The sequence below is a fragment of the Procambarus clarkii genome, chromosome 92, assembly GCF_040958095.1.
Source record: "Procambarus clarkii isolate CNS0578487 chromosome 92, FALCON_Pclarkii_2.0, whole genome shotgun sequence".
NCBI classification, from domain to species: domain Eukaryota; kingdom Metazoa; phylum Arthropoda; class Malacostraca; order Decapoda; family Cambaridae; genus Procambarus; species Procambarus clarkii.
The window spans coordinates 13,768,939-13,783,545 of record NC_091241.1 but is presented as its reverse complement, the minus strand read 5'-3'; the positions used below and the strand labels follow the sequence as shown (position 1 = coordinate 13,783,545).

General features: G+C 43.6%; 1 protein-coding gene across 1 annotated transcript in view; it reads right to left on the bottom strand.

Annotated features, from left to right (window-relative positions):
- Window positions 1-3,297: 3,297 nt before the first annotated feature.
- LOC123774943 (ionotropic receptor 21a) overlaps window positions 3,298-14,607 on the bottom strand; it is a 37,238-nt gene continuing 25,928 nt past the window's right edge. Inside the window, exons 9-13 of the mRNA XM_069319079.1 lie at window positions 12,020-12,226; window positions 11,211-11,325; window positions 7,758-7,859; window positions 6,914-6,990; window positions 3,298-6,289 (exon numbers count right to left, since the gene is read on the bottom strand). Of these exons, the coding sequence (XP_069175180.1) occupies window positions 6,232-6,289; window positions 6,914-6,990; window positions 7,758-7,859; window positions 11,211-11,325; window positions 12,020-12,226 (559 nt within the window). The 3' untranslated portion in view covers window positions 3,298-6,231. The remainder of the gene's footprint in view (window positions 6,290-6,913; window positions 6,991-7,757; window positions 7,860-11,210; window positions 11,326-12,019; window positions 12,227-14,607) is intronic.

Sequence of the window (14,607 nt, the reverse complement as noted above, 5' to 3'; positions counted from 1 at the left end):
CCCCACTTCCCTGGAGAGACACACCATGCACCCTCACACCCCTGGAGACACACCACGCACCCCCACACCCCTGGAGAGACACACTATGCACCCCCACACCCCTGGAGAGACACACCACGCACCCCCACACCCCTGGAGAGACACACCATGCACCCCCACACCCCTGGAGACACACCATGCACCCCCACACCCCTGGAGAGACACACCATGCACCCCCACACCCCTGGAGAGACACACCATGCACCCCCACACCCCTGGAGAGACACACCATGCACCCCCACACCCCTGGAGAGAGACACCATGCACCCCCACACCCCTGGAGAGACACACCATGCACCCCCACACCCCTGGAGAGACACACCATGCACCCCCACACCCCTGGAGAGACACACCATGCACCCCCACACCCCTGGAGAGACGCACCATGCACCCCCACACCCCTGGAGAGACACCATGCACCCCCACACCCCTGGAGAGACACACCATGCACCCCCACACCCCTGGAGAGACACACCATGCACCCCCACACCCCTGGAGAGACACACCATGCACCCCCACACCCCAGGAGAGACACACCATGCACCCCCACACCCCTGGAGAGACACACCATGCACCCCCACACCCCTGGAGAGAGACACCATGCACCCCCACACCCCTGGAGAGACACACCATGCACCCCCACACCCCTGGAGACACACCATGCACCCCCACACCCCTGGAGAGACACACCATGCACCCCCACACCCCTGGAGAGACACACCATGCACCCCCACACCCCTGGAGAGACACACCATGCACCCCCACACCCCTGGAGACACACCATGCACCCCCACACCCATGGAGAGAGACACCATGCACCCCCACACCCCTGGAGACACACCATGCACCCCCACACCCCTGGAGAGACACACCACGCACCCCCACACCCCTGGAGAGACACACCACGCACCCCCACACCCCTGGAGAGACACACCATGCACCCTCACACCGAGAAACAGATTGTCTTACAACATACGAACTTAAGTAGCTGTTCACTAGCTTAAACAAACCAATAATGAACAAATATGAGTAAATTAAGTGATACAATAAAGAATAGCAAGTATAGTGACAACTCTTATAATGATATATACCAACCTCAGGAGGGATAATTCTGTCGTCAAGACAGTACTGGCTTTCCGTCAAGCACGTCACCATCTTGGTGTTCATAATAATAAAATAATCACTGGAGGGTTCACAGAGATAAAAAGAAACATGGGGGTTGCCTGGGAGCCGTACGTCCTCCCCCTCTGGCTCTCAGGTCGACACTGGCTAGGTACTTCGTCTTTTCGAAGCCTATTGGTTAATAGGAAATTCGTTGCCATATATTGGTGATATTTATTTGTTAACATTTGTATATCTGATAAATAATGTGTGCTACAACGTGTGTATTAAAGAGTTATTTTGCTACGAGCTGTATTGCTCCCATTATTACAACTGGCTTCACACTAATGTACAGGTAATATATATTAATTTATTCAATAGTATTTCTCTTTGCCACTGTTGTCATCTGTCCTCTTAAAAATAACGTCGCTTTTGTCCGTTTGCCCGAATGTGGACGTAATTTGAAAATGAAAATAAATTTGGGATTTTTTTTTTCAACAACAGTAAGTTAAGGGTCCTCTGATAGGTTAGGTGGGCAGGAAATTCTCATAAAGTTTCAAAACGTTATGAAAAACGTGAATTGAAAGTCATCTATTCTAACTTTACAGTGGGCCGGACGACTCAAACAGGAAACGGAACAGTACGTCACTTTTGTGAGTCGATTTCATTTCAAATTACATCCAAATTTGGCCATACCGCGCATACCAGCCAAAAGTGACGTTATTTTTAAGAGGACGGGTTGACTGATCAGCCAGTTTTGGTCTGGTGATCCACTGCTGGTGAACTGGCTTCCACTGCAGCTATTTTAATGACAAATACAAACAAAATACAAATATTTATTCAGGTAAAGAACCATCCAGCAAGCTGACTATAGTCCTTCACAGACCACACTAAGGTGAACTAACTCTCAAGTGTATCTACACCGAGAAGTGGGTTACACCTCTCCCTGTATATACATATCCCTTCCCGCTTACCAGGTTCTAATTTTGAGGTGTTAAGATCATGATTCAGGTTTACATGTTAGTAAGGAGGACTTTCAATGATCATGGTACTATCACTGATGAGGCGGGAGGCAAGATGGCGGCGGCTGGCCGGGGGGGGGGGGGGCACATAGCGTTTGTTCCATAAATAACCTCGTTGTCACTGAGGCCTCCAAGAAACCACCCGCTACATGGCACGCAACCGGATAATGATGGCCCTCCGGTCTCAGAAGAAGATCCAGAAGCAGCTTTCCTGGACAGTAAACACCATAGTCAAGCAAACAGATTAGAAGCGAAGCGCCGCCAGCGTCTCAAGAGGTAAACCAGAGATCATCGCGGTCTGAGCAACCAGCCAGCCCGTCCTTCTAAGGGCTCCCAACGTCAAGAAAACAGTAAATTTAAAATATCTTTTTACTGACAGTTCCTGCGACAGCGCTGGAACCAATCGCATAGGCTTTTGCCTTTCTATTGGAGACTTTCGGCGTCGTGAAGGCAGGGGGGGGACCTGCTGCTTGGGTAACAGCTTCTCCTCCGTATCAACCTCCTATGCCTACCATACTCCTGACTTACTTCAGGACATGTATGACACTTTCGAGAGCCGCTTCCATTTTTCTAGAACGACAATTTTTTGGCCTTAGGTAACGCCTACGAGCGAAAAGCGACGTTCTTTGTAGCAGGACAAGCTGGGACAACCTCCGCTCAACCAAGGTAGACAGATTCTCTCGGTTAGGAAACCTGCATCATTTCCTACAATGCCAATACCTCATTATACAATGCTCACACACTGGAATGCTGGATTCGAATCCCGGCCGGGACAGAGATGGCTGGGCACGTTTCCTTTCGCCTACTGCACTGTTCACCTAGTAGTAAATTAGGTACCGGGGAGTTAAAGTCAACTGTTGTGGGTTGTATCTTGGGGGAGGGTCAGTAGTAGTTCCACCTTGGATAGATCTCGATATGAGCCTAATTATTATAATTATAATTATTACAAGAATTATAATTATTACAAGAATTATAATTATTATAAAAATTATATTATACGAATTATAATCATTATTAAAATTATAAGAATTATAATTATTATACCAATTATATCATAAGAATTATAAGCCTAACGTATATATTTATAATTATAATAAATGCTAACGCCATAATTTTATTAAATTATATAGCATAATTCCAGTGATAATATACTTTAATTTTATTATATATATATATATATATATATTATTGGAACACATACAGACTTTACAAAGCAGCAGCCTATCATGACCTCTTGGGCCCTAATACATAGACAATATTAGGCTCTCCCTCGACACCAGAAATTACTTAAGAAAAACAATTGTTGGTTCATTAAACAACAGCCCACATTATGTAGTTCAGCGTAAGTCTGCATAAACCTCAATCCCTCTAACCTTGGATCAAAACTACGTAGTTTCCTGTCGTATTAAAGACGTTTGAGTTTTCATATATTGTGGTTTGGTAACGGCCATTGTTGTAATGGGCCCATTATTAAATGAAATTTACTTTAGTTACCGGTGCGAACATTTTCTATGAATTTATCATAGAAAATTATATAGTGTATATGGGGAGACTATATTAATTTTCATACTAGATTCACAACTAATAACATCGCCACCCATTGAATGGAGATACCCATTGAATGGAGATAGAGTGCTAAAAAAGGCATATTACAATTGAATATAACTAGCTCACCACAAATGTCAACTGCTCAGCTTAAAGATTATTGGGACCAAGCTCCTGATCGCATTATGTAAGTCTGTAGTCTTCTAGTTACTAAAAGTACTCTTACCAGAACTGGGGATAGACCGTTGCTGTATTTGTTAACAGAGTCTGTAACTAGTTCAAGATATCTTTTTCACAGGCAATCATACGATGGGTACGGGGTCCACTGCTATTCACAGTATGGGTTTGAGTGTTACTCCCACTCTCAGGATGGGTATGGGGACCACTGCCACTCACAGGATAGGTACGAGATCCACTACCGCTCACAGTATGAACATGGGGTCCACTACAGCTCACAGGATGGGTATGGGTTCCACTACCACTCACAAGATGGGTATGGGGTGTACTACCAAACACAGGATGGGTATGGGATCCACTACGACACACAGGATGGGTACGGGTTCCACTACCACTCACAAGACGGGTATGGTGTCTACTACGACACACAGGATGAGTATGGGTTCCACTACCGCTCACAGGATAGGTATGGGGTCTACTACCACTCACAGGATGGGTATGGGGTCCACTACCGCTCACAGGATGGGTATGGGGTCTACTACCACTCACAGGATGGGTATGGGGTCCACTACCGCTCACAGGATGGGTATGGGGTCTACTACCATACACAGGATGGGCATGGGGTCCACTACCACACAGGATGGGTATGGGGTCTACTACCACACACAGGATGGGTATGGGGTCCACTACCATACACATAAGAGGAATGGGGGTCTACTACCACACACAGGATGGGCATGGGGTCTACTACCATACAGAGGAGAGGTATGGGGTCCACTACCACACACATGATGAGTATTTGGTCCACTACTACACACATGATGAGTATTTGGTCCACTACCACACACATGATGAGTATTTGGTTCACTACCACTCAAACACAGAATGGGTATCAGATGCATAATAATATTGCAAGTAAGTAATTATCAAGACGAAGGCACCAAGCCAGGTAGACTGCGTAGCCCCACCAAGAGACGCAGGATATGGCGTTAAAATATCACTGACGATAACATTGCAAACCACATATCATTACATACAATAATAATTCATTGTGTCGGGGGACAGGCAGCCAGAGTGTATTCATACACGTTAGGCTTCTTAGGCTACAAAATCCGTGGAGAGCTAAGCAAGTTACAGCACTAATGAGCTAATTACATAATTTGTTAACATAAATAAAGCAAGAGTGTCTTCAAAAGTTTGTTAAAACTAACATCAACAGGATCTCAAGAGGTAAGACAGTGAAAGTTTGTTTGTCGAGCCAATTACACACAATTATATGTGGCTTATCATGCATTCCCCCCCCCCCCCTCCCACCCCACCCCACCCCCCGTCCAATAAACCAGTGGGTGGAGATGGAAAAGTTACAAGCACGTGAATAAGCTACAGTTAGCAAACTGGGGATAATTAGCTAAAATTCCTATAGCTCATTTTGAATTAAATGCTTAAAAAAAATTTTGACCCTTTTTTTTCAGGATTGTCTTTAAAATCATTTATTTTTCGCACTCCATCACATAAAGCTACCCATGATGTGCGAATAAATTTGATGACACAGTTTACATTTGATCAGCAGGTAATGAACATCACCAGAGATGTTTATAGCAGAATCTAAGTCGAGCAGCAGTAGTAGTAACATCTAAACGTCTTGCAGATGTTATAGGATGATCCATAGATGTGTGGCTCTTCTTGCATGATAGTGTGATGATAGATGGAACTGCTAGTGTAAACTTCACTTCAGCTCTATCTACAAGGCTTTTTGTTGTAGTTGTTGGCTTATTATTTGTTCCTAATCCTGCTCATAGGCAATGCAAGGTTATAGTCAAGTACTTCATTGAAGGCAAATTCTTTGGCTATATCATGTATTCGGATGCCAGTATGAGATGAATTTCACATGAAATGAACTCTTTTTTTTTAACAATCATTAATAATTTTGTTGAAATTGTGTCTAGCTTCAGACACGAGCATGTTACAATGGTGTCTCCAAGAAACAGCCGGCCCCACCCTCCTCTTTTTAACAGGTGGGAACCATTATGAAGCTCAAAGCTTAAGTGTCTGCAGAGACCTCCATCATAGTAGTGTGGTGCCTTGAGTGCCTCCTCCGGAGAGCTCCTCCAACATAGCGGTGAGAATTTAAGTGACAAAAGTAGAAACGGCCGCACGGTGACCCTCGACCACTACCTTCCTTGCCACTTGGAATGCACTAGGCAGTGATGTGGTGGAGGCTGACTCCATACACAGTTTCAAGTGTAGATATGATAGAGCCCAGTAGGCTCAGGAACCTGTACACCAGTTGATTGACAGTTGAGAGGCGGGACCAAAGAGCCAGAGCTCAACAGCCCCACAAGCACAATTAGGTGAGTACTTGAATCTTCCCAGACTTGTTTGAGGACCCGCGGGGAGTCCCAAGCCTGCAAGGTGCACACAAACGTCAATTAGTGGGGGAAATTTTGTTTTAATATTGCACTCTAAAGATATACCAAGATAGGTCTACAGGTGTCAGAACAATGTATACAAGGAGAATGAAGACCAGACCACACACTAGAAGGTGAAGGGACGACGACGTTTCCGTCCGTCGTGGACCATTCTCAAGTCGATTGTCGACTTGAGAATGGTCCAGGACGGACCGAAACGTCGTAGTCCCTTCACCTTCTAGTGTGTGGTCTGGTCTACATACTTTAGCCACGTTATTGTGACTCATCGCCTGCATAAGGAGAATGAACACTGTAGCAATCCTTAACATAGCTTCTTCAGGACAAAAAGAGAGAACATTAAAAGAAGATTAGTAGTACACGAAGATGGGCAGTTGAAGGATGAAAATAATAATGGCAAGAATAAGGTTGGAGTAAATGAAGACAGATAAGGGCAGGAGATGAAGGAGGAAGACGACATAAAGAAAGCCGCCTTGTCCCCCACGAACTAGAGGGTTCAGTTCCTGAACCGATTATGTGCCTCTGTAATCCTTTACACCACCGCCCACGGGATGGGTATGGGGTGCATAATAAAGAAAGAAATTGAATTGTCCCGCCACTCACCTGGACCACATCACCACCTCCAGCAGGAAGGTCGCCCCACCCACAAGCAGCCCAATCAGTAAAAGAATAAAGGCGCCCTGGAAATAGGAAGAGTTCGTATGCCAGAACTTACACAAGGAATCTTATCATTAGTAAGTGCTTTAGACATGAAGTATATAGTGAAAGTACAGATAATTCTGTAACAAAATTTCCGGCATCCATTTCGTGTTAAGAATATGAACAGATTTTGTCTATAAAATGTCAAATGTAACAGCCACCGCCAGCAATGGTCTCTAGTACACACTCATAAATGTATATGTCACCTGTCGCAGGGCCGAGGAGTGTGTGTGTGTGTGTGTGTGTTACATCAACACACACTAGTTTAATCACCTAAACCAGGTGATTAAACTCTAAATCACCTGGGTTAGGGTGTGTGTTGATGTAACAACTTGGCTGAGTCGTGTCGCAGTTAATAACAACGTTTTGGAAGAGTATTAACATCCACTCTCCGAACATATGTGTAAAGGTGTGATAATAGACTCCACGTTGATTCACTTCTTGGGTAGCGGCAGTAAGGAGGAAGGGAGGAGGGGGATTACTTATGGGGACGATTGGGTAATGGGGGTATCGTGGTAAATAAAGGGATGTCTCTTCAGGGCAGAAGAGTGAGCCAGCTGAAGGATGGAGGGACGCCACCTGGAGGCAGGAGGTAAGCCACCTGGAGGCAGGACGAGAGCCACCTGGAGGCAGGAAGGAAGCCACCTGGAGGCAGGACGAGAGCCACCTGGAGGGAGGAAGGAAGCCACCTGGAGGCAGGAGGTAAGCCACCTGAAGGCAGGGGGAGTAAGCCGCCATAAAGACTCACCTGGACATGATAGAGGCCCAACACCATGGTGTGTGAAGAGCTAGTGTCTGGCCTCGTCGACCCTGGCGCCTGACCCTCCCTGTGGTGCTGTAGCCGCACCGCCTGGAGGGTACAGCAGGAAGGATATATGTCCACTGCCATTCCAGGCGGCAAGGACCACACACAATAGCATTACTGAAATCACGAAAAAGCAATTTATATCGAGAAACGTATAGCTTTTTAAGTAAATTTTTTGTTTATAATAGAGACATTAGAAGCTGGTTGTGTGTGTCAGGCAAGTAATTATAAAAAAAATCTCTAAGCCGGGAAGACTATTTAGAACTATTTGTATCGTAGGATATTCAAAAGGTCCTTATTATCACACAGTGCCAATACAAGAACAAAAAAATAAAGACATAAGGCGAGCAACATCAAATGAATCTGATTCACCAAATATTATATCGAGAGCCAGGTAACCCAAAGGGGACATTTGGGAAGTAAAACTGACGATCATCCTGAAAATCAGGACACTCAAGGAGGCGCTGCACGGCTGTAAGAGGGACAATACTGTCCGGACAATATCAGGGCGTTGTGCCATTAAGTGTCCAAGAGTTAAGCGTGCGTGGACGATACGCAACGTCTACACACTATATTTTTATAAAACTGTAATATCAATATATGTATAGGTTAAGTACTAATTGTAATTAAGAAGCAATAAGATGCTTATCTTAACATACTAAGAAGGTTAGGTTAGGTCGGTGTTTTCTATTCAGCTTTTCAAGGTAAACTAAAATATTCACAATAAATTAGTATGCCACATATGCACTCATTAATAAGCCAATATTGACTATAAGGATTCTACTAAATTCTACTAAATCTACACAATTCTACTAAAGACGAGAAACAGCCATTACTGGGTTTCGACCACCACAGGACGTGATGAGTTTACAGACTCCTGAGCCAAAAGTCCAACCACTTGGGCTGGACGGAAGAACGACGATCTCGCTTCATGGAGGTCGGTGTACAATCGCCCGACCGTCGGGCGATTGTACACCGTTGTACACAAATTGTACACAAGTTGTTGGGCATCATTCCTTTCCCCTCATCGTCCCATCCCAAATCCTTATCCACTGGGAAGGCTCAAATTGCTAATACTAGGAACAGAACATTCAGGGGCGTCTGCACATGGCCACCACACACATGGGTGACAACTTTTGGTCCTGCTTCTACCCCCACCAGGCAGTCCAAGGACCTGCTAATAGATTTTGTCGGGGTCAACGAAAGCACTTTCTCCCCACCATCGTAGTAGCTGCCAGAGAGAAATGTTTTCAAAGCCAAAATACAAAATTTCCCTTATATAATTAACAAAAATGTCAGCATTCGTATTTTCGACTATCAGGTACCTGTTTTTTCCCCATAACCAACCCAAGTAATCTATAGATTAGGGTACATGAACTTACTGAATACTTTGATATCTCTTAACTCTTTTTAATAATTATACACAATGTTTCTAAACACTGGTCCCAAATATTGAGCAAAAATTTCATGATTTTTTTCAAACTGTTTCGACTAAGTAATCCTCAGCCGAAGACTGTAACCCCCCCTCCTATCCTACCCCCCAGTCCAGCTGGAAATTATGAAACAATGACTTTTACAGTTCTAGAAACTCAATGACATGAAATAAATTCCTAAAAGGTCATATTGCCTCAAAGGCCTATTCTTCCTTGACATCAAGTGCAGGTGTTTTGACAGCAGGATGCCAGATGAACATGCTGGCAGGCGGCAGGATGCAGGGCATCATGCACATTGCATTAAGACTGGCACTGATTGCATTAAGATTGGCACTGTTGCCACCCTCATACCAGACCACCGCACGCACACGAGTGCATGCCCTCTCCATGGCACCTAATTGCTGCGTGACATCGCAGCTGCCGGAAATCATCTAGCATGAACAAATCCACAAGGGCCGTGCATGACGAGGGTTCGAACCTACGTCCGAGAGAATCCGAAACTCTACCTTCATCGACTGAGCTACGACATGGGTAAAAGAATTGCAACACAACAATTCATCTTGGAGAGGTCTCATACCACAAGTGAACACCGACAGAGTTCCTGGTGAACACTAGGCACAATACACCGAGAACAGGTAAAGAATATAGCTGTAGCTCTGATCTTGTTTCGCCAGGTTTACTGCTTATAATCTTAAGTGGCTGGCTTCCCGTATTCCCAGACACTCACCAGAGCGCAGGTTTTTCTCTCGACCAACACTTAAGCAGCGATTATAGGGGCCTACACAACACCTCTACAGTGACAACGGTAGACAGCAACGGGACTACCAACAAACACCTTCCCCCATTGTAAGGGTATGCGCTATAGCCCTTCATAGTTGTTATAATAAGTATAAAAACTACAGGATTATATACAGTTCTTGTATATATATATATATATATATATATATATATATATATATATATATATATATATATATATATATATATATATATATATATATATATATATATATATATATCAAAATCTCGTCTACTATTATAGTCTATTTTTTCCTTGATGTTCCTGAAGGTAATTGGCGTTCTATTAATTTACGGTTTGTTTAAATGATACTCGGTTCCCTCTGTTTTAATTGTGCAGGCTTCCAACCTTCCCTTGTCAACTGACAGGTGTATTTAAAACATTTCAATTGTTATTTAAAGTCTGTTTAGGTCTTCTTGCATAGATCTCTTTACAATCTCATTTTAACTGAATGCCCACGTCCCTATTTTACCGATATCGGCAAATTTAATATTTTTATTACTGTATCTAGGTGCAAATATATATATATTTATTTATATTGTTACATATAACATATATATATCTATACTAACAAGTTCAATACCCTGACAACATGGCTACCTGACTGTTAAAAGTCATTGGTAGCCTTAGGCTAATTCTTCCAATGACCCAACAGCAACTCTGTACTCTAGTCTGTGCCGTGAGAGTAATTACCAATGGATGAGCTAAGTCAGCATGATAACATTGAACAATACAAGTTACAACGAGGTCTCAGAGGGGCAAGTGACCACGCCCCCCTCCCCCCCCCCCCCAGCTTGCGACATCCTAACAATTTATCCACAAATTTGCTTGTCCATTTTAAAGAATGAAAAACAATTTTTATTTATATTACTTCTAAGCTGCATCACTTATGAACCCATTTCTGCCCTTGTGTGGCAGTGCACAGTAGAAAGTTGTTTTCACATATCCATACATTAAAACATTGATTGTAACCATGATATATATATGTGCTTCAGCCTACAGTTTAGACCTATTGTCTTGTGTATGACCCTCTGTCCTGCGTAACAGTGAATACCAGCATTATCCTCACTTTAATAAGACTATCAAAATCCTCAGATTAGGCAAAATTGTAATTAATTTTGTCAATAAAGATGTTAATAATAATTCCCAGCTTTGCCTCCTTACCTGATCCAGAAGGTCCCGGAGCCACTGGTGAACCAGGCCAGCCTCCACCACCCTAGCCACCACGACGTTGAACCGCGGAGTGTACACGGAGAACCGAGGCATTCCCAGCCCGACCCTAATCGTTCAAGTATCATTTTAAATAACATAAATTTTAAATAACATAAAACATCATTTTTAAATAACATAATAACATTGTCCCAGCTGTGTCTGGGTACAAGTGACAGGATGAACAACCCAGCGGGTTTTCTTCCTATTGGGGAGTGTTGTACATGCTGCTATGGCAGTGTGTCCACTCACAAGATGAGTGGCGCTGCCCAATAAACTCGCCCCTCGGGGCAAAATTAAAATTAAATTATATCAAAGTAAACACACACTTTTAAAAAATATATATAAAGTATACAAATACATCAATAAATACAATATATATAAAACATAATCAGAATGATGAATTTAAATGTGATAATTAAAATTTGCTAGGAATAATTTGGGACAGTTAATAGGTCGTTATTAAAACATAACAAGACAAAAATCATTTCATGTAAAATAAATGTTGTATTTCATTATTTTTAATGTGACATATATATGTATATTGAAACAATCTTATAGGGATATGTGGAATCAATCGAAACCAAACATTTTTGATAGGCTTCCAAATGTAAACATGAGGAAACATTTCACGTAACCGAGAAGCGAGATGTGCAAAAAACGCCCCTAGCCACACCTCACATCCCCAGCCACACCACACATCCCCCAGCCACACCATCTCAGGCCCCCAGCCACACCACACGCCCCCAGCCACACCTCCTCACCTGAAGGGCACGAAGCACTCCCTGGCGACGTGGAGCTTCGTCTCTCCGAAGGCGTCGGTGAAGTTGCTGGCGACAAGGTAGCGGAGGAAGGTGCCGGAGTTCATGAAGGCGAAGCTGCCGTCCAGCACCCTGGCCACGCCTTCCTCGATCCCCTTCACGTACTGGAACCCCGCCGCCACCTTTCGCGAGATCGGGTCGATGGAACTGCTGCATGTGAGAGAGAGAGAGAGAGAGAGACAAGAGACAAGACACAGAGAGATAAGTGAGAGAGACAGAAACAGACACACACATAAACAAGCTATACCATAATCACTAAACACTAAGCAACTCGCTACACGTTCAAACTAACCAAAACACAAGGTCACTTTCATGCAATAATATAATCAATATAATACGGTATAATAGTCGTTAGGTATTCCCACACAGTATTAACGAACAACCATTACGTGTTGATGGCTGAGAAAAAGAGACAAGAAATCTCTACAAACAGTCCAACCACACCATTACAACACCGTCCACTACAACAACCACACCATTACAACACCGTCCACTACAACAACCACACCATTACAACACAGCCCACTACAACAACCAAACCATTACAACACAGCCCACTACAACAACCAAACACTCTCCTTCAACAATGGGCATTAACATCAAGCTTTCACTCACTTCCAATTAACATTCAGAATGAACTTACTGGCACTCTCTCTCCAACAGTCATCAAAGAATCAGTCTTGCATGTACAGATGTTGACGTGTTAGATCTTAATGATGTAACCAATTAGGCGTTTAATGATGTCCTAATGAAGGGTAAAACCAGCTACTCCTGGCAAGGACAGTATTACACACAGGTTATTGAGATTTAGTCTCACATGTACCAGGTAATCCACTTTCAGTGTTATACAGAATGAGTTTAAGTGAAGGAGTATTACCTGATGCTTGGACAGTGTGTGTCATTGTTCCTATCCCCAAACCACATTTAGATAATTATAGACCCATGTCTCTAACATGGTATATTTGTAAAATGGTTGAACGCATTGTCCTTAACTCATATATCGTTTACAGGGGCACATGTCACCCCAACTGTTTGGATTTATGCCTGGGCTCAGTACACAACACTGTTTTGCTGATTCTTCGCTCATACTGAAGCTTCCCCTCAAACAGTATTCGTCGATCTAGCAGCAGACTTCTGGAGTCATATTAGAGTCATACAATTATACTAGAGCAGCTTGATGAGCTATGACCACAAGGTAAGTGACTGAAATGGATAAAGGATTTTTTGTCCAATAGAAAAGCATATGTTTTGTTTAATGGTGTTAAAAGCAGAAGGTAAACAGTTTGAACTTTGAACTCCACAAGGAGAAGGAGGAGTCCTCAGGTCTTTGCAGTTCAACGTTCTGATGCATAAACTTATTAAGAGCTTCAGTAACTGAACACCACAGCTCCATGCACAGTAACTGAACACCACAGCTCCATGCACAGTAACTGAACATTACAACTCCATGCACAGTAACTGAACACCACAGCTCCATGCACAGTAACTGAACATCACAGCTCCATGCACAGTAACTGAACATCACAGCTCCATGCACAGTAACTGAACATCACAGCTCCATGCACAGTAACTGAACATCACAGCTCCATGCACAGTAACTGAACATCACAGCACCATGCACAGTAACTGAACATCACAGCACCATGCACAGTAACTGAACACCACAGCACCATGCACAGTAACTGAACACCACAGCTCCATGCACAGTAACTGAACATTACAACTCCATGCACAGTAACTGAACATTACAGCACCATGCACAGTAACTAAACATTACAGCACCATGCACAGTAACTGAACATTACAGCACCATGCACAGTAACTGAACACCACAGCACCATGCACAGTAACTGAACATTACAGCACCATGCACAGTAACTGAACACCACAGCACCATGCACAGTAACTGAACACCACAGCTCCATGCACAGTAACTGAACATTACAACTCCATGCACAGTAACTGAACACCACAGCTCCATGCACAGTAACTGAACATCACAGCTCCATGCACAGTAACTGAACATTACAGCACCATGCACAGTAACTGAACATTACAGCACCATGCACAGTAACTGAACACCACAGCTCCATGCACAGTAACTGAACATTACAGCACCATGCACAGTAACTGAACATTACAGCACCATGCACAGTAACTGAACATTACAGCACCATGCACAGTAACTGAACACCACAGCACCATGCACAGTAACTGAACATTACAGCACCATTCACAGTAACTGAACACCACAGCACCATGCACAGTAACTGAACACCACAGCTGTACCCATGTTGGACCACCACCCATGCCAGCTCCTCCCACGTGGATGAGGAACTCAACACCTCGATAGATTGACAGACAGACAAATCTTCGTGCAGATAACTGTAGAAGGTGTGGGCCGAGGTGATGATAACAGCGTTTCTAAACAATGCTCCCAAGAGGCAGATCTGAACTATGGAAGCGATATAAAATCACTAAAACGTGTACAGAGAAAGATGACAAAGTTGACCACATGAATTAGAAACTTG